The sequence below is a fragment of the Culex quinquefasciatus genome, chromosome 3 (genome assembly GCF_015732765.1).
Source record: "Culex quinquefasciatus strain JHB chromosome 3, VPISU_Cqui_1.0_pri_paternal, whole genome shotgun sequence".
NCBI lineage: Eukaryota > Metazoa > Arthropoda > Insecta > Diptera > Culicidae > Culex > Culex quinquefasciatus.
Genome location: NC_051863.1, coordinates 91,143,573 through 91,165,972, shown reverse-complemented (window position 1 = coordinate 91,165,972; position 22,400 = coordinate 91,143,573). Strand labels below are relative to the sequence as shown.

General features: G+C 38.5%; 1 protein-coding gene across 6 annotated transcripts in view; it reads left to right on the top strand.

Annotated features, from left to right (window-relative positions):
• Window positions 1-22,400, top strand: part of LOC6051347 (dynamin) — a 515,697-nt gene that overhangs the window by 49,680 nt on the left and 443,617 nt on the right. For all 6 annotated transcript variants that reach the window (XM_038263306.1, XM_038263308.1, XM_038263307.1 and 3 more), the window contains 2 exons: window positions 13,075-13,224; window positions 13,285-13,891. In XM_038263306.1, coding sequence (XP_038119234.1) covers window positions 13,075-13,224; window positions 13,285-13,891 — 757 coding nt within the window. The remainder of the gene's footprint in view (window positions 1-13,074; window positions 13,225-13,284; window positions 13,892-22,400) is intronic.

The window sequence follows — 22,400 nt, the reverse complement described above, 5'->3', positions numbered from 1 at the left end:
TGACATTTTTCCATCAAATATGGTCTCTATTATCCTCTGGTGTCATCCACATTCGTTTAAAATATCCATACAGCCCGTGACAGAGCAATTTCTTAGGTGTCCAAATTACCCCACACTCCCCTACATATGTGCCCGTTTATTTCACTTGCTTTGCTACCTACTTCGTGGGCATCGTCGCTTCAAAAATCAATACCTGGTTTCAAGAAGTTCGAAATGACTTTATTGGAATTTTGTGTTGCCTACATTTAAAATTGAGTAGGGGAGTGTGGGGTAATTTGGACACCCTAAGGAAATTGCTCTGCCGCGGGCTGTATGGATATTTTAAAGGAATGTGGATGACACCAGAGGATAACAGAGACCATATTTTATGGAAAAATGTCATTTATTTCGATAAATTTTGATGAAAAACATATTTTTATCGCAAAAATAAAAAGGTGTCCAAATTACCCCCACATTTTGGTGTGGGGGTAATATGAACACCCCTATGGGGTAATTTGGACATGCCTTGTGGGTAATTTGGACATGCTTTGTGGGGTAATATGGACATACCTTGTGGGGTAATATGGACACCTTTTGTGGGGTAATTTGGACACATGTTGAAGAATAAGTTTAACTTTTGATTTTTTAAGCATGTTTTATATCCTTCAACCTGGTTTTGAAATTGCTTTATATTTTTAAGTGATATTTTGCTCACAATATTTCATCAAAGGTTTAAATAATGATTTTGTGATAGAATTACAATTCAATAGGAAGATAACAAATAGTTCAGTGTAGTATACATAATTTGATCATTCATTCTGAAATGATTTAAACATTGATTCTGGATTAGTCCCAAGTATAGTTTTTAGTTATTAAGGTATCGTTTAGATTTATCCAAACCAATCTTTATATAGAACTAATTAACCTGAAACTATCATTTTTTTAAATTTTACATTCCGTAGCCCTTTAAATTTGAATATTATTGTAAATTAGCATATACAAATTAGAAATGTCAAAAAAATTAATAAAAAACAATCAACATTAGAGTCTAGTCTAGTCTATTCTAGTTAAACGCCAAATGTGCAGTAATCAGTTTTTCATCAATTCGAATATTGAAATAAATTTATCTAGATTTAAAAAATAGGGGTTTTGTGAAAATTCTCATTGCTCACATTCCTTTTTTAATGTTTTTGTTTTTTTTTTTTCATTTTAAACCCCCCTAAATTTATATGAATCCCTTTAAAAACTCAACCAACCACGAAGGATACTTTTTTTTTGCCTGACAGGTAGACTTTCAGGTATGTCCAAATTACCCCACAAGTCATGTCTAAATTACACAGCTAAAAAAGTAGTAATCCAGCTGCGTGTAAAAGGTCTGGGTGTAAAATAAATATTGCATTATTTTATGCAATTTTATGTGATTTTACATCCTGAAATATGTAGCCCATCAGTATGGGAAACCTACTTGACCGAAATGTCAAGCTCATATATGCGTTTATCCTTACAGCTTTTCATCGGTCTGATGGCCGAGTGGGCTGAGGCGCCAGTCCTTACTGTTGGTGCTAGGTTTGAATCCCGTCGGTTGTAACTTTTTTTTGTGTTTGCAAAAAATGTACATGCAGTGTGTAATATTAAGTGTTTATTTTGACGAAGGTGATGTGCATGCTTTTGCATGCGATTTTACCATCGGATTTTTTGCTGTGTACCCCCATAGCATGTTCTATCAAAAATTGCAATTTTTGATGAATGGATAAAATGCACAATATTTATACGTACATATCTCAGGCATCGTCCAAGCAACACCCTTAAACAAAAATTGTCCACTTTTTTGCTATATAATCCCTGCAAAACCTTATTTACCAACCCTCAAAATTAGAACTTAAGGCAGTGCCAACCGGCCTTTGGAAACTTTTACATATTATACCAAAACTACTTAACCTATTCCAACTTTTTTGGTTTGTCCATACTCCTAGGCCAGGCCTGTCCAACGTCCGGCCCTTGAAGCCATTTCTTTCGGCCCGCAGCGGCATTTTAAAATAGTTCTATGACCGGCCCTTAAGGCTGTTCATGAAGTATTAATTAAATAAAATTATTTTCTGTATTAAAAAAATAAGCATGAGATCAAATTTTTACATATAATAATAACATTCTTTACGTTTGAATTGAATTTTTATAATTTTTATATTGATATTTTTTAACTGAAAAATTGTGCAGGAATAAAAAAAATCCCCATTTTGGATATACGCTTCTTGCAAATCAATAATATTAGGCTCATCAGTGTAGAAATTTGGCGAATGTTAATTTAAATAGAAGAATCAAATGTGCACATAGTAAACTAGACAATTAATAAATTAAAACTTTTAAATTTAGTTATTTAAATCTATCTACGTTGTAAAACATGGATTCACTGATTCCGATTGTTAACAAGCTGCAGGATGCATTCACCCAAATGGGTGTACATATGCAATTGATTTGCCACAAATCGCAGTTGTAGGTGGCCAATCTGCTGGTAAATCATCGGTTTTGGAAAATTTTGTTGGAAGGTGAGTAACTTATAGATAAGCAATGACCAATTAAGTCTGAAGATTTTGCTGACATTTTCAAATGCTAAACAAAACAAAATTCTGTTTATGTTTATGATGATTGATATCTTGATTTTGGTGACATGTCATTGTAGTTCGTAATCACATCAGCTACAATGTTTAATTTGTGAAGAAAATATGACGTTTTATGAGTAGTTTTTCTCAATTATATAAGATCAAAATATATACATACAGAAAAAATATATAATATATATTTTTTCTGTATGTATATTTTTTGATCTTATATAAAATTTGAGGAAAAGAGGCTACTCATAAAACATCATATTTTCTTCACACATTATACATCAATTCCCCACGAAAACAGCATGGAAAAACAAAGTGCTCGGATTGGGCTCAAAACGTTTCTGGGGGTTCCTGGCCGAAATAATCAGACTGTATTTTTGTTTGGCCATTAGAGTGACCAAACAAAATGTAGCCTAACATATGAAAAGGGCATATGAAACTTTATAATGCCGTTTTAACGGTGTCTGGACCAAAGCGCCTGTGTCTGCAAATCAAGATTTTTTTTTTTAATAGGTCCTATACTGCCGTTCTACGCATAATTCTGAGCAACATTTGAAAGGGGCGGTACGACATTGCTCTTACGGCCTTTCGCCCCATTTAAACGCGTGTAATGAAAGGCCGTAAGAGCAATGTCGTACCGCCCCTTTCAAATGTTGCTCTGGAATTGTCCCATGTTCAAAAAAGTGCAACAGAGAAAATGCGATTGAAATTATTCGTCGGATTTCTGTGTTTCTACGCATAATTGTCCCGTGGGTTCCTATTCGCCCTATGTGTCCCTAATCGCCCCAGTTAGCAGTTTATCACCCTTATTTGTGATCCTCTTGCTATACAACAGGTAAACAAAGCATTATGCTTAGTAAAACTAATGATTCCGTGTAAGAAAATACTTAGTGGGACAATTATGCGTAGAAGTTCAACGATGGGACAAACAGACTTGGTGTCGTTTTTTATGAGTTTCCGAACAAAGTACCCGATTTTATGTTTTTCTAAAGTACACATCAGACTAAACTTAATAATGGCATAAAGTCAAAATCGTCAAAACTGACATAGGACAATTATGCGTAGAACGGTAGTATAAACATATGAAAGACATTAGGTTATAGGACCTTCACAAGATCCTCTGTAATTATTAAGTCAAATGTAATTACAAAAGCCGACTCGGTCCTAACCAGGTCCCAGTACCGAAAAGGACGTAATAAAAATAATTTTATGAAAAAATAGATTATAGGACCTTTTCAAAAAACTCTGGAAATATTTTTATCGGATTTGGATTAGTGCGCTGATCACGGGGACGCGTTGTCTTGTTTTTGCATGCTCATTTTCATTTCTTTTGTGTCGCTGTTTGTGTGCTTGGGTGCTTGCTTATTATAATTAAATAATGGCATCATTAGTGCGCTGACCACGGGGACGCGTTGTCTTGTTTTTGCATGCTCATTTTCATTTCTTTTGTGTCGCTGTTTATGTGCTTGGGTGCGTGCTTATTATAATTAAATAATGGCATCATTAGTGCGCTGACCACGGGGACGCGTTGTCTTGTTTTTGCATGCTCATTTTCATTTCTTTGTGTCGCTGTTTATGTGCTTGGGTGCTTGCTTATTATAATTAAATAATGGCATTATTAGTGCGCTGACCACGGGGACGCGCTGTTTTGTTTTTGCATGCTCATTATCATTTCTTTTGTGCCGCTGTTTGTGTGCTTGGGTGCTTGGTTATTATATATAGGTGAAGGGATTTTATTAAATGATCATTATATTGCATTATTATATTTATTTGATTATATAACCACACTATATTTTACACTTAACACATCATACAAAACACATATGAAACTGTAAACAGGAGCGTTTGGTACGGTATGTCCACGCATCCTTCCTTCCCTGTAGATTCTGTGAAATGATCCATTCTCAGAATCCCTCTGCGGTAACACAACGTAGTAGGGCTGGCTGCTTTAATTTTTGCAATACATTTTCGGGTGTTCTCGGATGTACTGCAATTATTAATAATGACAAGAAAAGTGCTTGGGGCGTAATCTAATCACAAGACTTTCCAGCATGCTTTCATCGGACTGGCTGCGTTTGTGTTAGATTAGATTAGATTAGATTAGAGGAATAAAAAAATCCCCATTTTGTAAAATTTTTAAATTTATGAAAAAACTTGGATTGTTGTGTTAAAATTTACAAAGGGAGACTAAATGTTATTTCTTTTAGTTTTAACTGTGTTTACTTCAAATTGAAGTTTTTTTTCTATTTTCTTTTTTTTAAATAAATTAGTAAGCAAAACTAATGTATTTTTCCAGAACAACTTTTTAGTGATATTTTTTTTTTAAATAGCTTCAAAAATCAATTATTTATACTGAAAATAGATCGCTGCAATTATTTTAAAAATAATAAAAAATGTAGGTATCAAAAACTTCAAAAAATTGCAACGTGCAATGAAATTTGAATGTTTTTTTTTTTGTTATAAAAAAATATATCAAGGTATTTAATTGCAATCGTCAAAAACCAGGGCTGCGGAGTCGGGTCATATTTCAAACGACTCCGACTCCGACTCCGGCTTTCTCAGATTAGCCGACTCCGACTCCGGCTCCGGCTTTCAACAAATGGTTGGCTCCGACTCCGACTCCGGCCTTCCAACTCTAGCTGACTCCGACTCCGACTCCGGCTCCAGCTTTCAACAAATGGTTGGCTCCGACTCCGACCCCGACTCCACATATTTTTAAATGTTTCAAAAGTTAGTTAACTATTATTAGTTAATTATTTAACAATGATAAATAGGATTATTTGAATACTCTCTAAGCGTCATGTTTTTCTCAAGAAAAATAAGTTAAGTAAAAGTAAAGTAAAGTAAATAAACGGAGAAAAAGTTTCTAGGTTACAAGTTTTATACGTTATGGAAACAGAAATAAAAAATAACTTCAGTTTTAGAGGCATTTTGAGAAGAACAGTTTTGTAAGTAAATTTGGATTTGTTTGCTTAACCTCAAATTTGAAAATATTTTTTTGAGAGCTAATAAATTTAAATATTAAATTGTTATTTTTGAAAGAATAACTAAAAGAAACCTGGCCTTGATGATCTATTGAACATTAAAATTCAATTTGCTCACTTTCAGGCTGACATTTGTAAGAAGCACAGTGACAGGCACCTTGTTTTTAAAATGACAATTTTAAACGAAACATTTTTTTTTGTTTTTTTCAAGACGTACATGGACATCACGCCATGACTGAAAGAGATTATTATTGCAAATCAATGTATCTAAACAATTACTTCGTGGAAAGGATGCTTAAGATGTCCTTTTCAAATATCTGTGACATGGAAAATATTTTACCCTGGAAATTTTTAATTTATTTTAATTTTAAAATTTTATATACTTTAAAAAGGAGGCGCACGATATTTCGTGAATTTTCACCTAAAACGAAGCTTTATGAATGATCTTGCGCCTCCATCAAAATATATGAAAAAACTTAAAATATAATAAAAAACAAATATCCACAATTAAAATATTTTAAGGTACATTATTATGCAATGATTATCACCTTGCGTAATATTGGCGTGGGACGTACAGAATGAGAAAATTCGTACCAGTTGATAATATTTTGATTTTGTTTTTTGTATAATATTTGAAAAATAAATTAAAATCCTACATTTTGTTCTATACATTTTTTTATTAGTTCATTTTTGTACTGAATTCTTGAGATTTGTTCAACGATAATTTGCAACGATATCAAAATAGTTTAACTAAAATCAACATCAACATCAACAATCAATGATTAATTCAAAATTTGTTGTAACTTCTTTTGATATTTTTTGTTAGTTTCAATTATTTTAAATGCAACATATTAATTTTCTTGTACTTAGTGATAAACAAAATGCGCATGTTGAGTTCCAAGTAAGAGATTGTTATTATCGTTGATTATTTGTTACAAAAGTTAAACTGTCAGTGACTCTTTTTCGATTTGCAAAAACAGAGATCACTATTTTTAATCTTTTTATGTACCTCGTACAAAGACATATACTATCGGGGTAAAAGATGACTGTGTGTGTACTTTTCTTCAGAAATAACTGGATGAAATTTGATCAAATTTGAATTGAAAGGGCACATAAATATAGGCAAAAGGAAGCATTCAAGAATCAATTGGATATGTCTGACTACATAACCAATATTTTTTTTTATTATTTTTTAAATTATGATACTACATACTTGGGTAAGAGGTTATCATTTAGTGATTATAGTGTAATAACACAATTAGAGCTTTTCAATCACAATAAAAAGCTTCAAAAACACAATGGCATCTGATAAATCAATTAAAAATATAAGATGTTTAGTAAATTAAGCTGTTTTATAGGAAATACTGAACAATAAAAAACATATTTTTTGTTGAATTTAAGATAACTCCGGCTCCGACTCCGACTCCGGGTAATCAGAAATCCTCGGCTCCGACTCCGACTCCGACTCCAGCTCTTAAAATTTAGCCGACTCCGGCTCCGACTCCGACTCCAGGTCCCCAAAAAGACCCGACTCCACCGACTCCGACTCCGACTCCACAGCCCTGTCAAAAACAATATCTATACAGTTAAAAAAAAAAACAAAAATTAAAGTAAGTCAAATTAACACATTTTTGAATGTTATCTTTGTTTTTCATTCTTAAAATCAAGATATATGAATCATATTTGCAATACTAGTTCTTTTATGTATTTACCGAGGTATTTACTTTAGAAGAACCCAATCATATGAAAATTGAAAAAAATGTTTTTCTTTTTCAACTTTTATCAAATATTAGTTCCGGCCCACCACTGCTTCAGAAAAATCTGATCAGGCCCGCAGGGCCAAAAGGTTGGGCACCCCTGTCCTAGGCCATTACTAGTACTAGCGTTATCACCTAAATTGCCGTTTTCATTTTATATCCGAAGAAAAGGTGATTTTTAACGGGGTGTCCAAATTACCCCCACTGTCCATATTACCCCAAACTCCCCTACCTTAGTCAAAATAAGGTATTCGTACCAAAGTTACTCGAGCGAAACTGGAGAATCTCAGTTTGATACCGAAAAAAGTATTCAGCAAAATATTGACTAAGCATGATGAATTTCTGCGATCAATCCATGAAACTGGTCCACAAAACATCATAAAAAGTACCTTTAACATATCCTGAAGCCGTCAGAAACTCTATAATCAAATGAATTTTCATGAACAAGAACATTAGGATTAGTAAGAATATGTTTTGTATTTTATCGTTTTACTTCATAAATGGTAGGGTTCTTTGCATACTCCGGAAGTGTCCCCCAGTGGCCACCGGTAACCGGTTCCGGAGTGAACAGGTTAGGTCAGAGAATATTTGCATGACCTCAGATGGTCATAATATTCAATTTCATGAAGTTTAATATGCATTCTTAGTGTGAATATAGGTATTCGGCGCCTTCTCCCCATGCCATACCTTCACACTTATTAGAACCGGGACGCGGAGTCTTGTCGCAAAAAGAACGATATTGTACGCCTGTGGATCCGTTGACGAAACCGCAAGGTTAAAGAGTGCCACACTATAAGGTGTTACGTCGATTCCGTTTTGTTTTTTTTTAATAGTCAACATGATGGGTTTCTAGCGAGACCATTATTGGAACCGTTTTGGTAGTACCCAGGAACCGGTTCTGGATTGGCCACAGTTGGCCTGAACCGATCCCAAACAGTCAGGGAGAGTATGTAGTGTACGTATGTAATGATTTACAAAAAAAAAATCCGGTTGAAAAAATTGGCCCATTAGGGTGGAATCGAAAATTGGTTTCTTCAGCAACACATTTTTTGGGTCCCTTTTAGGATCCCAAACAACCTCTCAAAATTTGGGAGCGATTGGTTAAGCCCACGATTGGCGTAAAGCGAATGAAATTTGTATGGAAATTACTATGGGGAAACTTGCATTTTCACATTTTTGAAATTTTAAAATTCATGTTTTATTATTTTATGAAACCAACACAGCAAAAAATCCGATGGTAAAACCGCATGCAAAAGCATGCACATCACCTTCGTCAAAATAAACACTTAATATTACACACTGCATGTACATTTTTTGCAAACACAAAAAAAAGTTGCAACCGATGGGATTCAAACCCAGCACCAACAGTATGGACTGGCGCCTTAGCCCACTCGGCCATCAGACCGATGAAAAGCTGGAAGGATAAACGCATACGTGAGCTTGACATTTCGGTCAAGTAGGTTTCCCATACTGACGGGCTACATATTTCTGGGTGTAAAATTACATAAAATTGCATAAAATAATGCAATATTTATTTTACACCCAGACCTTTTACATGCAGCTGGATTACTACTTTTTTAGCTGTGAACACCGTAGAAGAATAGCCCTCAATGTCCTTAACAACTCTCTCGAAGACAGTATGGTGCTAACTTGCTCCTAACAAAAGTTACAGAGCGTTCAAGAGAGTCATTTCGGAATATTCGGTAAAAATCATACTTTTTGCCAACACTGCCAAGCAGTCATTGAAATCGAACCGTGGTGACGAGTATGCTGGCAAACTCGGATTGCTTTTGAACCTTCATTCGTGTTTGACCTTGAACACTGTTCTGTTTGAAACAGGGTTCGTCTGGATCGCCGAACAATTGTTTGAACCCGTGTTTGAACATTTGTCTTAAACAAATGGGTTAAGCAATACACGAGCTTTAATTTAGCTTTGAAAAGTTATTTTATTGAAATTCATGTACCTAATTTTTCAGACAAACAAAAAGTTTTTAGTCGAGAAAACCGTGCAAACCGAACAATTGTTGTCACCAGAGTTCAAATCCAAAGTTTGAAACCGAAGGGCAAGACACAGTTAATCAATTATCTTTACACTAATTAATTAGCGCTGATTTTAGTCAATTAGCTAATTGATTAGCGCTGATTTGATATCCCATTCCCATCTTACATTAAGTAATCTTGTCGTTGAGAAATGTCATTTTGACAGTTTGAAAATAATTTTTACTTTCGTCTGAACTGAAGGTTTCTTTAAGTAATTTGTTGTGAGGTTTCAACCGGTATATGCCGGTTCCGGTTACTGCCGGAACATGGATTTCGACGTGGCCACAACCAGCAGCAAACTCAAGACTGAGGCCTGCATAATCCGGTCAAGTTTGGCTGCACAAGAAGGAGTCCAAGGACAAGGAGCTGTCGGCGCATGGGACACGGCCTCCAAAGCAAATGGAAGCTGCCCTCGACGGATGTCCAACGAACGCTTCAGCTTCCCCCACGGGGTGTCCGGCCCAAAAGTCCGCCTGTTTCTCTTCCACAAGCTGTGCCCAGTTAAAGAAACGCATCCGGGACATGTGAGGCTACGACCGTTACCGGGCCGGAAGAATGAAAGAAAGCGGCATAAGGCCCTACAAACAATTAAACTTATGTGAGGAAGATTGTTTTATTTGGGGCTTCTTTTTTATCCTTTGGATTTTTTTTTTGATCCTTTTTTTTCCTTCCACCGGTTTTAAAACCAGCTACTGCATTTCTGGTTGGAGAAGACTACTACAACGGGAATGATCAAACGACTGAGGCCGGAACCTACGTTTTACTTCCCTATCATGAAATGCGCGATGACACAAATGATTCAACAACCGTTCGAAACGAGCTACCTCCGGGAGAACCTTCTTGGAAGTCGTGACGTTGGACGAGCTAGATAAAGTGCAGCACGCTTTTGCCGTTGGAGTTGATATGATCGCCAATTCGCGTCCGGAAGCGCAAATAACCAAATTATGAACATCGCTCGAAAAAGACCAAAACCACTCCCCCTTACCCATTCTTCCCCCATAAAGTTTATTTCATACGTAATCATTACATTTCAATAATTTTTTGAGGTTTCCCCTTAGGATGTGCTCTGCTGTTTTTGGGGGTCTGCCGGAGTGATGCGTTCAAAGTCAGCAGACTTCAAGAGAGATCCGTTCGGCACGCGCAGCTTAAGTGGGGAATTTCTGTTCAGAATTACCGTTCGCTTTCGTAACGCTGTCACCGGGATTGTTAACGGGTCGATCGAGGATTCGACGCCTCGGCTCGCAGTGACCTACATGCACGAACAAGTTAAGCTGAAAGTAGTGACCGTTTTCTTCCTCTTCTGCTAGCGTCTGTTCGATATCTCCAGCACGACCACAATCCGTTCCATGAGTCGGTCGGATCCGGAAGACAGGACTGTAAAAGTACTCGCAGCGAACCGTACGATTCTTCGTCGCAGCACAGCAACTCGTTGACCGAAATGTGTCAGCTGATTCAGATTGCAGGACGCAGGAGGAACTCGTCATTATGCCCGTTCTTGCCTTGCCTTTCCAACGATTTCACAAGAACCTGCCTGCGTTTTCATCCGACTAGATTCTGCACCTCTTTGGCGTTCTACAAGCCACCGATGTCGGTTCAGGTTCTGTATGGGAGAGGGCGAGAAAAAGTTTGGAAAAATTAGATCATCGAAGAACTACCATTCTGGTAGATTGGATAATACATGTTACTGCAAATTTCCTACCTGTTATTAAAGTTTTTTGATAGTGTTTTGAGATGACCATGGCCTTCATCAGCTTGAAGAAGTTGCTATTTTCATTTCGAGTTCCTTATTTTGGAATTTCTTCGCCTGCAATTCGCTGGAACTCTTAGCTTGCTCTTGATTCCCGGGAGCCCGCCCGTGGCCAGGACAGGTCACCGGGGAATCCCCACGAGTTCGATGGCCGCAAGCAGAATTCGCACTCGTCTATCAGCACAGTGTCGTCGTCAAAAAAAAATCGTCAACCCGCCGTTGTGGATGTTCCTTCGGTGTTGACGCGCTATTCTCGAGCGTTGTTTTTCGGGCGAGCATTCCGACGGCCTTGGAAGTTCGTCTGTTTGTTTAGCCGCAGCACCGTCATAGTCTTGATGGAAATAGACAATGTGTATCGTGGAGGTAATTCTGCGAAGACCGGCCAGGTACACAGCGGTTCAAACAAATTCTTAAACCCGTCGTCAAATGTCTAGGATGAAGACGCTCAACTTACCTGCACTCGACCCAGTTCTCGCTCCTTCCGGAAGGTACAAAAACAGACCATCCTATTTCGATGGAAGTTGGAAACAAAACAAGTTTCCTCTTCCGCCACCTGGAAAAGTGGGCCATTAAGATTCGTGGCCGTTCCAGGACAGGAAGAAAAAAATTGCCGCAGCAAACACACGTTAAGTAAAAGTTTGTTTGTTGTTTTGACATTTTTGACAGATTTATCATCCTACCAAGATAATTCGAGAGGGTGGGAATGCGCTAGTTGATTAGTGTTACGCTAATCAACTAACTGATAATTTGTAATCAATTAGCCGAATATTGTAGTTGATTAGGGCATGTGTCTTGCCCCACGTTTGAAACTCAACGTGAACTTGGGTTTGTGTTCGAACATCCGCACAAAAGAGAATCGGAAAAGAGTTGCTGTTTGGACGCGGGTGACAAAATTTTGACAGAAGTTCAAACAATGAACGGTTCGGCCAATGACTGCTGCCAAGTCAAGTGGAAACTTTCGTAAACTATAATATATTTGAGGAATTGGGGTGCATTTTAACTAAATAATGTCTTCTGAACATTTCTTCATAACGATTTTACGTAAGGCACATCAAAATATAAGAACAATCGTGTTTATTTTGTATTTCATGGTTTCTTCGGCAATGTTGGCAGAAAATGTGAGTTTCACTGATTATTTCAATACACTACTTTTGAAAACTCTGTATCTTTTTTGTGACGCACTTTAGCACCATATTGTCTTCGGGAGCGTTGTTCAGGACATCCAGGGCTATACTTCTACGGTGTTAGTTTCATAAAATAATAAAACATGAATTGTGTAAATTCAAAAATGTGAAAATTCAAGTTTCCCCATAGTAATTTCAATACAAAATTCATTCGCTTTGCGCCATTCGTGGGCTTAACCAATCGCTCCCAAATTTTGGAAGGTTGTTTGGGACTCTAAAAGGGACCCAAAAAAAACGTGTTGCTGATTGGATTTTTGTCATTTTAAATTTTTCCATATAACTAGATTCCACCCTATTGGCCCATGTGTTGATTTTATAACAAAAGCTGTAAAAATCATGTATTCGTAAGTTCCGGGTTAACGGAACTGGTGTCCACTTTTGACAAATCAACTCTACGGGACCTTAATGTTGATGTTATTACTCGTCAAATGCAACAGGAATCAACCGGCTACGTGTCATAGTTTAGGAGATACAGGTCCTCTAAGTCGGGACCATAAAAAAAGGATTTTTTTTTGTTGTAGCAGGTTCCCGGTGGTCACAGTGTCCAAAACCAGTTCTGCCAGGAATCGCAAAGTAGACATTCTAACCTTTCATTTGCGGCCAACAAAATCGGCCAAGATTCCGAATTTTGCAGCCAAAAACATTTCTGGGTCATATAGACCCGAGTACCATGAGTGTATGCGCGAAACGAAGATCAGGTTAAAGTTGTTTATATGTTTTCAATGTACTTTCTCACCCAATAGTAGCAATAGATAATTTCTATTTCTTTTTTTTCAGAATATGGCGAGTTTCTTCACCAGAAAGGGAAGAAATTTTCGAATTTTGATGAAATCAGGCAAGAAATTGAAGCTGAAACTGATCGTGTGACTGGAAGTAACAAGGGCATTTCTACCATTCCTATCAATTTGCGCGTTTATTCTCCACACGGTTTGTTTTTTTTTAATTTATTTTTTCAATAGGTAAATGTATGTTGTTACTCTATTTTAGTATTGAACTTGACTTTGATTGATTTGCCTGGATTGACAAAGGTACCCATTGGAGATCAACCAGCTGATATTGAAAATCAAATCAAAGGAATGATTTTTCAATTTATTCGCAAAGAAACGTGCTTAATCCTTGCGGTAACACCCGCCAATACGGACTTGGCAAATTCAGATGCTCTGAAATTAGCTAAGGAAGTTGATCCACAAGGTGTTAGAACAATTGGTGTTATTACCAAACTGGACTTGATGGATGAAGGAACTGATGCACGCGATATTCTTGAGAATAAGCTGTTGCCATTGCGTCGGGGATATATTGGAGTCGTAAATCGATCTCAGAAGGATATTGAGGGCAGGAAAGACATCCATGCCGCACTGGCTGCCGAAAGAAAGTTTTTCCTGAGTCATCCCAGTTACAGGCACATTGCTGATCGATTAGGAACTCCCTATCTACAGAAAGTTTTGAATCAGCAGCTTACGAATCATATTCGTGACACACTTCCTGGCTTACGAGACCGGTTACAGAAACAATGTTTAACGTTGGAAAAGGATGTTGAACAATATAAACATTTTCGACCAGATGATCCTAGTATAAAAACTAAAGCAATGTTACAGTAAGTTTTATTTTTATTTAAGTAAGAATTGATAGGAAATTGAAACCACGTTGTCAGCTGAGGGGGGAGGTGGATTTAAAATTATCCACGCTTAAGAAGCTACATACATGTAAATCGACAAAAAAGTCAGAGGTTCGTGTGAGCACACACTAAATTTTATTTAAAATCTCTTTTCAGGGCATTAAAATATACATTTTCATCCATTATCAAAACAAATTTTAAAAGATTTGGTTGTATCATTGCCGAGATTTAGCTATATTTTAAGTTAGCAGTTTCAAAAAACGGGTGCCATGATATCTCAACACTGCCTTGACCATATCGGCTCAAAATTTTGGTGAAGACTCGTTAAACCGGTCATGTGTGCATGACAAAGGCCGATTTTCGAAAAACTTATTTTAAAAGAAGATAAAAATACTTTTGTGTTTTTCATAAAAAAAATCGTCAGCTTAATAATCTGATTTTTGTATTTTTTTAAAAAGCAAAATTTAAAAATCGGGCTTTGTAATGCACACAGTATATGTCTTGAGAGTCTCCACCCCGAATTTGAGTCAATTTGGTCCATCCCATATCGAGATATCGTGGCACCCGTAAATCAATTGGGTGTTTCGAGAAAAACGCTCAGAAAGTTTGACAGTCCGCTTTGCTCACGGCAAAATGTTGAGCCAAAAATCGTCTCTAACTCAGTATAATCATGTAATATGAAACTGAAACTTTCAGGAGCATTAGCATTAACATTAGCATTTGAAGGACGCCCCACCACCGGAAGGCTCCACAACGCGTATCCTACTGTTTGGTATGGTTGTATTAGACCCTCATCCGGAACAATAATCCAACACAGGAGATACCATCTTCATCTATTGAGGAGTGTGTAATACTACCCAGGGCATAAGGGGGTCCACACCGGGTCCAAGGTGTTCTCGGGGAAATGAAGGATGTTAGTAAACACCTATCTAAAGTGCGCAAGGACCCCTGCATCACCTTCCCGAGCATGGGTAAATAACAAGGGAAATGTAAAATAATACCATTCAATGGTATCAATACCAAATTTTGGTTTTCGCGACCCTTGGTTTCAACCTAGGATCAGTACCTAAGCGGACCTTATAAATTAAGTAATAATCGAAGTTGACTTTACAGCTGCCGGCCACTATTGCTAGTATCAATCACAAGTACCTTTCTTTTATTTACAAAGACTTCGACGCCCAAGCCCTAGGTCCAAGGCACCCATATTAAAACGTAGAATTTACGACCTTTGGATTATGAGCCCAGTGAGCGGTCCGATTAATTTACACGGACGGGACAAAAAAATAAAAGACTAAAAACTACACCCAAAGGAAAAATATATCTCAAAATCTGCAACAGTGGATTTGCTGCAGAAAATGTCACATTTTATAACATTTTTTGCAGCAAGCCCGTAGATCATTTTTGCCCGCATGTAAACATTGCAGCGATCTGCAGTTCTCACCAACACCCGAGCATGGGTAAATAACAAGGGAAATGCAAAATAATACCATTCAATGGTATCAACACCAAATTTTGGTTTTCGCGAGCTCTTGAAAAAATGTCTAAAGTGTAAGTTAATACCAATCATTGGTATTATACCAAATTTTGGTATTGTTTTGTTATTGGGCAAATTTTAAGAAAATGTCGAATTTTGACATACTGTTACTTATTTTAATACTTAAAAACGCAAATCTACTCCAAATTAAAGCAAACTATTTCATTTTGGTCTAAAAAAATAATTTAATGATCTTTATAAATTAGGGAATACCATACATTGGTATTGTAAAGATATTTTAAATAAAATATTATAATATAATGGTGATTTAATTAAAAAAAATCTATTTAAAATGATGTTTAACATTCTTTAAAAGTATGCTGATGCATTTGAAAATGATGAGAAAAAATTTTATATATTTAGACGATTAACTTTACGACAACAAAAGGTTAAACGTGAAAAATTTTAAATTTTAGAATGGATTTTACTTAACATTGTTTGCCTATTTTCATCATAATCGATAAACTCAAAAAAATAATGTCAATCTTTGTTAATTTGATAAAATAACTCATTCAATACCAACATGTTGGTATGCATGTGGTATTCGAACTTCGTTCCAAAATTCTTTTAATATTGGATTTGTGTTGAATCCTATTAAGTTGGAATCATCCATCCTCGAAAATCCCACGACAAATGCCACGCTGCTTGGGCTATAGCCTTTCTCGTTCTGGTTTAGTTTATTTCTCTTTCTTTGAATTTCCTGATATTTTTGCCTGCAGCTAAAACATGTTGATGCAGCAGCAGCTCGTTTTCAACAAGCGTTGATAGCTCAGTTGGTAAACAGGTCACGGTGGGTAAGAAGGGGATTACTATGCAACTTGCATACACCTCGGAAATTCCTTCTGGGGTTTGTTGGGGGGACTATTCTGAGTCAGAAAAACCGATTCCCAAAATATTCTGTCGGTGAAAACTGATTTTATCTCGATTTGAAGATAAAAAACCTAATATATATCACCTAAAACCTCAAAAATACGTCTAAAATCTCGGTCTAACTCTTGACAAAGAAGTTAGGTTTTATCAAGATATCAATTCTTAGTTCCCAAAATATAATCCTGACATAGTACACCTTAAATCGGTCCATTACTTGAGTCCCAGCGTCATCAGGAGGTGTAAAATAGTGTTATTTAGAAAAATATTTTCAATTTGCTCTGGTAAATCAACTGTCATGTCTGAATTCGAAAACTAATGTTGTAGCATTGTTGCAAACAAAATGAAGACCAATTTTGTAGAAAAAAGTATGACATTTTATCCATTTTTGGTAATGTTATGTCTAATTTAGTGGGAAAGTTGCTACCAATTTTCAAAATTCTTCGATATTTAATCAATTCCTGTTATAAACAGCTATATGATCATACTCAGTAGGATGTAACAAAAATTACATTTTGGCGGGCATTCAGGGGCTGGTTACGGTGGGCATACTGAGTCCAAATCCCGAATATGAGCTTGATTGAACTTAATAGGAGCTGTCGCTATGCATTTAAATTTTTCATAGGATTGAACTCGTAAAAAACATGTTTTTCAAAAATGTAGATTTTTTGTTTGGTATATATAACATTGAATTGACGCACTCTGGAGCTCAGGCCTTCAAAGTTTTGAAATTTTTCGAAAAAACGGATCAGCAGAAAAGATAGGCGACGCGCCATTCCATTTTGCTCTAAACTTCAATGTTATATATACCAAAACATGTAAAATTCAAATGCATAGCTCCTATTAAGTTCAATCAAGCTCATATTTGGGATTTGAGCGCAGTACGCCCACCTTAACCAGCCACTGAATGCACGCCAAAAAGTAGTTTTTGTTACATCTTACTGAGTATGATCGTAGTAGCTGTTTATAACAGGAATGAGTTAAATATCGAAGAATTTTGAAAATTGGCAGCAATTTCCCACTAAAATAGACATAACTTTACTGAAAATGGATAAAATGTCATACTTTATTCTGCAAAATTGTTCTTCATTTTGTTTGCAACAATGCTACAACATTAGTTTTTGAATTCAGACATGACAGTTGATTTACCGGAGCAAATTGAAAATATTTTTTTTTAAATAACGCTATTTTACACCTCCTGATGACGCTGGGACTCATGTAATGGACCGATTTAAGGTGTACTATGTCAGGATTATATTTTGGGTACTAAGAATTGATATCTTGATGAAAATTAACTTCTTTGTCCAGAGTTAGACTAAGATTTTAGACGTATTTTCAAGGTTTTAGGCTATATATTAGGTTTTTTATCTTCAAATCGAGATAAAATCAGTTTTCACCGACAGAATATTTTGGAAATCGATTTTTCTGACTTAGAATAGTCCCCCCAACAACCTCCAGAAGGAATTTCCGAGGTGCATGCAAGTTGCATAATAATCCTTCTTACCCACCGTGCGGGTAGCTAAAATGGTGTCTGCACCTTGTCTGCACCTTACCTGTCATGAGTTCGATTCCAGTATTCCTCTAGTTTTCTTTACCTGATATTTTTTGGCTCTCCAAAGCAAGACTACGTTTTCCTGCCTGTTCGAAGGATTTAAATATAGCATCAAAATTCTACCCATTTCTCACAGCAATCCCATTAGCTTCATGGTATTATACTATCTATTACTGGGCAACCAAGGGCACATTTTGGTATTTGTTATTATGCCAAGTAATACCAAAATATGGTATTCCCGTGTTATTTACCCCTGCTCGGGGAAGGACGACTTAAGCTAGACTACCCTACCTAGTAGTACGGCTAAAAATTAATCACTTCTCCCCATTGTCCTTTGACCTTTTGTCCTTTGGCGTAAACGCCATTTTGCGGGTTAAGCACGCCGCTTGACCGCCAGATCGCTCGTTCTTCGGCCAAGTTTGCGTAAGCGCGGAGGAGCCGGCTTACTGCGTCTAATTGTCAAAGATCATCAGTTGCTCTGGTCCGTGGACCATAATTTCCAAGGAGCACGCTCGGGCCCTCGTGGCTCTCATTCCAAAGGAGCGTAAGTTTCCCCTCTCGGTTTGGTCAACGTGGGCAGGTCCCCGATCGGCCGATCCAGTCAAGGAGGGAAGGCCTGGTCCCTAAGCCGTGCTCTACCTACCATCCATCCCCACCACGTCCAGAACCAGTACCGGTGCTTCAGCAGCGGTACGAACCGAGTCCCCCACACACACATACACTCACAAATATACACTTTTGAACCTACTTAAATTCTTTGAATAAATTTCCCTTTCCGTCTCCCAAAAGAGGAGTTTTCATTCAATCCGTAACTCAAGAAAAGTGAAGTTCCCATAGTTAAATTAGCTTATCTCCTCGTTGGTGACTAGCGCAGCCGACCCTGCGTTTACCGTTAGTCTTTGCTGTGACTAGCTAACCGTTGGCAATAACCAATGTGGGTAAGTCCTAAATAGTTTCACCACTTTTCAAAACGTTGCGTTTGACAGTTGTCAAAGTCCCTGGGTCAAAATATGATTGAATATTGTACCTGAATTTGATGAATATCACTCACGTATATACGTGTAGCAAAAATAATGTCGAATATTCATCAAAAATTAGGTAATATTACCATTTTTTGTGTAAAACATGTTTGACAAAAAAAATCGTTATTCAACAATTATAGAGGTAAAATTCATCATTCTTTTTTTCAACATTCTGTTTTCAACCTTCCATTTTTACAGAGCTCTGCGAGGAAACGCGTCGCAACAAGTCCAGCTTTTTCGCTGGCTCTGCTGTGTTTTTGTTCTTGACGCGAAGAAGAAGTGTGGGGAAGTGAAATAAAGAGAAATTTCAGCCAGTTCTACGAGGAAATGTGTCATGACAAGTCCAGCTTTTTCGCTGGTTCTGCTGTGTTTTCGTTCTCGGCGCGAAGAAGAAGTGTGGGTAAGTGAAAAAAAAGACATTTCAGCCAGTTCTGCGAGGAAACGCGTCGCAACAAGTCCAGCTTCTTCGCTGGCTCTGCTGTGTTTTCGTTCTTGGCGCGAAGAAGAAGTGTAGGGAAATGAAAAAAAGAGAAATTTCAGCCAGTTCTGCGAGGAAACGCGTCGCAACAATTCCAGCTTCTTCGCTGGCTCTGCTGTGTTTTTGTTCTTGACGCAAAGAAGAAGTGTGGGAAGTGAAATAAAGAGACATTTCAGCCAGTTCTACGAGGAAATGTGTCATGACAAGTCCAGCTTATTCGCTGGCTCTCCTGTGTTTTCGTTCTTGGCGCGAAGAAGAAGTGTGGGAAGTGAAAACAAGAGAAATTTCAGCCAGTTCTGCGAGGAAACGCGTCGCAACAAGCAGGGCTTGCGATATTTCGACATTCTTTGTGATAGCTGACAGAACACTCCAATCGCGTTCACCACGACAACCTGATTTTTACATTCTACTTTCGTTCGTTTCACACACAAAGGAATGAGTGCTACGCAAAGTCACTCACACAATAATTGACTTCCCTCCAGGGAAAGATCGCTAAAAGAGCGGTCGTTTGACATTCTACCGAGATTCCGATCATCTCTCCAATGATAGCAATCATATGATTTCTGTCACCACGCAGCATACACTAGGAAGAGAGAGACAAAAACGGGAGAAAGAGAAAGAGCACGTTGTCTCGTTCCGGCGGCTGCTTGAGTTGTGCTCATTTTTCGTTCGTTTCGTCTTCGTGTTTACGTTCATCGACCGTCGCCAAGCAGTGACGGTCATGATAGGCGTTGCGTGTCAGCGATCAAATATCGTTTTGAGAAATGATCGCTGACAGAAAGTTCTATCGAATATCGAGCAGTCCCGTTCAGTGATAGATTCCTTTTCAAGCATTGGCAACAAGTCCAGCTTCTTCGCTTGCTTTGCTGTGTTTTCGTTCTTGACGCGAAGAAGAAGTGTGGGGAAGTGAAAAAAAGAGAAGTTTCAGCCAGTTCTGCGAGGAAATGCGTCGCAACAAGTCCAGCTTCTTCGTTGGCTCTGCTGCGTTTTCGTTCTTGACGCGAATAAGAAGTGTGGGGAAGTGAAATAAAAGAGAAATTTCAGCTAGTTCTACGAGGAAATGTGTCATGACAAGTCCAGCTTTTTCGCTGGCTCTGTTGTGTTTTCGTTCTCGGCGCGAAGAAGAAGTGTGGGTAAGTGAAAAAAAGAGAAATTTCAGCCAGTTCTGCGAGGAAACGCGTCGCATCAAGTCCAGCTTTTTCGCTGGCTCTGCTGTGTTTTTGTTCTTGGCGCGAAGAAGAAGTGTGGGTAAGTGAAAAAAAGATACATTTCAGCCAGTTCTGCGAGGAAACGTGTCGTGACAAGTCTAGCTCTTTCGCTGGCTCTGCTGTGTTTTCGTTCTTGAGTTGAGTCGCATGTGTTTTTCGCGTTTCGTTTTCGTCGTTCGTCGTCGGTGCGTTATTCGGATGAGTGCGTGTGCGTGTGTGTGAAGGTGCTGGCTCTGGCACGATAACAGCTGAGCCAGTCCATTTTGCGGTGACCTGTATGTTTGTCGATTCTATTTTATTGACGCGGCATTTATTTTTTTTCTATACAGTTAGAATGTAAAGTTCGAAAATCGCGATCGTCTTTCTTGTTAGTGCGCCGCCGAGCGGTAAGGATAGGCGCATATGATGTGATATTAAAGTAATTTAAAGATCAAAGTTTATCTCTAACAACTATATTATGTTTCAGGGTTGTTACGAACGGCGCGGATCGCGCGGATCTGGCGCGGATTTGCTGGCTAATTTTGCTCAGGCGCGGATTTCGCGCGGAAGGCAATTTTGAAAAATATTTTAATTGAGAGAGATAGAATAACTTTCATGTTATTAAGAAAAATATTATCAGGAATTACGAGAATTTATTTTTTCCTTTTTTTTTTTTTTTTTTCTCGATTTATTTTTATTAGGTCCTTTTAGGTGCTGCGACCAGGTTAGGACCGAGGAACGATAATACAAAAAATAATAAAAAGAAGATGATCATTTTCCCGCGCCATGTGTCAACAAGTGTGCGATCACATCAATCTGTTCCTCGGGTGTCTTGCACTGCCTCAAGCGAACTCTATAATCTCGATAAATGGCCCACAGCTCGGACTCGCTGTACAGCTTCCGTTCGCCTGGTTGGTCCTTAGGGGTTGCACCGGCGCCGGCGCCAGTATTTTCTCGACTTCTTCCTGCGGGACGAGGATGCTTTTCTTCCGTCCCGATGGACGGCACCGCTCCAGGTAGTGGAGGAAAATCCGCCGCGGTGAACGCGGCTGCAGCCGGAGTCTGTTTCTCCTTCTTCCATGCTGGCGGCTTCGGCTTGGACGCCTGCTGCCTCGACTGGATGAACTGCGCACGTTTGGGACAACTGCGGTCCAGACCCTCGTGAGATCCAGAGCAGTTGACACACTTCTTGGCTCGCGTTTCTTCTTCTTTGCACTTTTCTGTGCTGTGGGCACCCCCACAGCTGCTGCACCTGGGCTTGAGATGGCAGTTACTGGTTCCGTGACCGAACTGCAAGCAGTTCTTGCACTGGGTCACATGCGGTTCTTTGTTCCGGTAGGCTACCCATCGGACGACGACTAGTCCCACTTTCTTCACCCTGCTACTCAGCTCCTTGAGACTGGTATGCCCCTTGGGGAAGAGTACAACGAAAGGTGTCTCATCGATGGCGGGAAGCTGCTGCTTCCGCTTGATGGCGTGAACTTCCAAGGCGTCCAGCTGATGTTCCGACTTGAGCAGCTCCTTGATGTAATCCGGTTCCAGGTTCGGAAGACCTCTCATCACTACCCGGTGCGGTCTATCACCGCGCCTTCCGTAGGTGTAGAACTCCACCTTGTTCTTCTTCAGGTGGGCTTGCACCGTGTTGAAGTCGTCGCTCGAGAAGCACGTAATTTTGGTGCCGTACCGCGTCAGTTTGTGTTCCGGCTGGACATTACATGTCGACATCACCTTCGCAAGGCGGGCGAAACCCGTATTTTTCACCACCAGCGGCGGCTGCTTCTTTTCCCCGGCCGACTTGCCGGATTCTGGTACCACGGGGGTGGATTTTCCTGCGGTTGGGTTCGCATT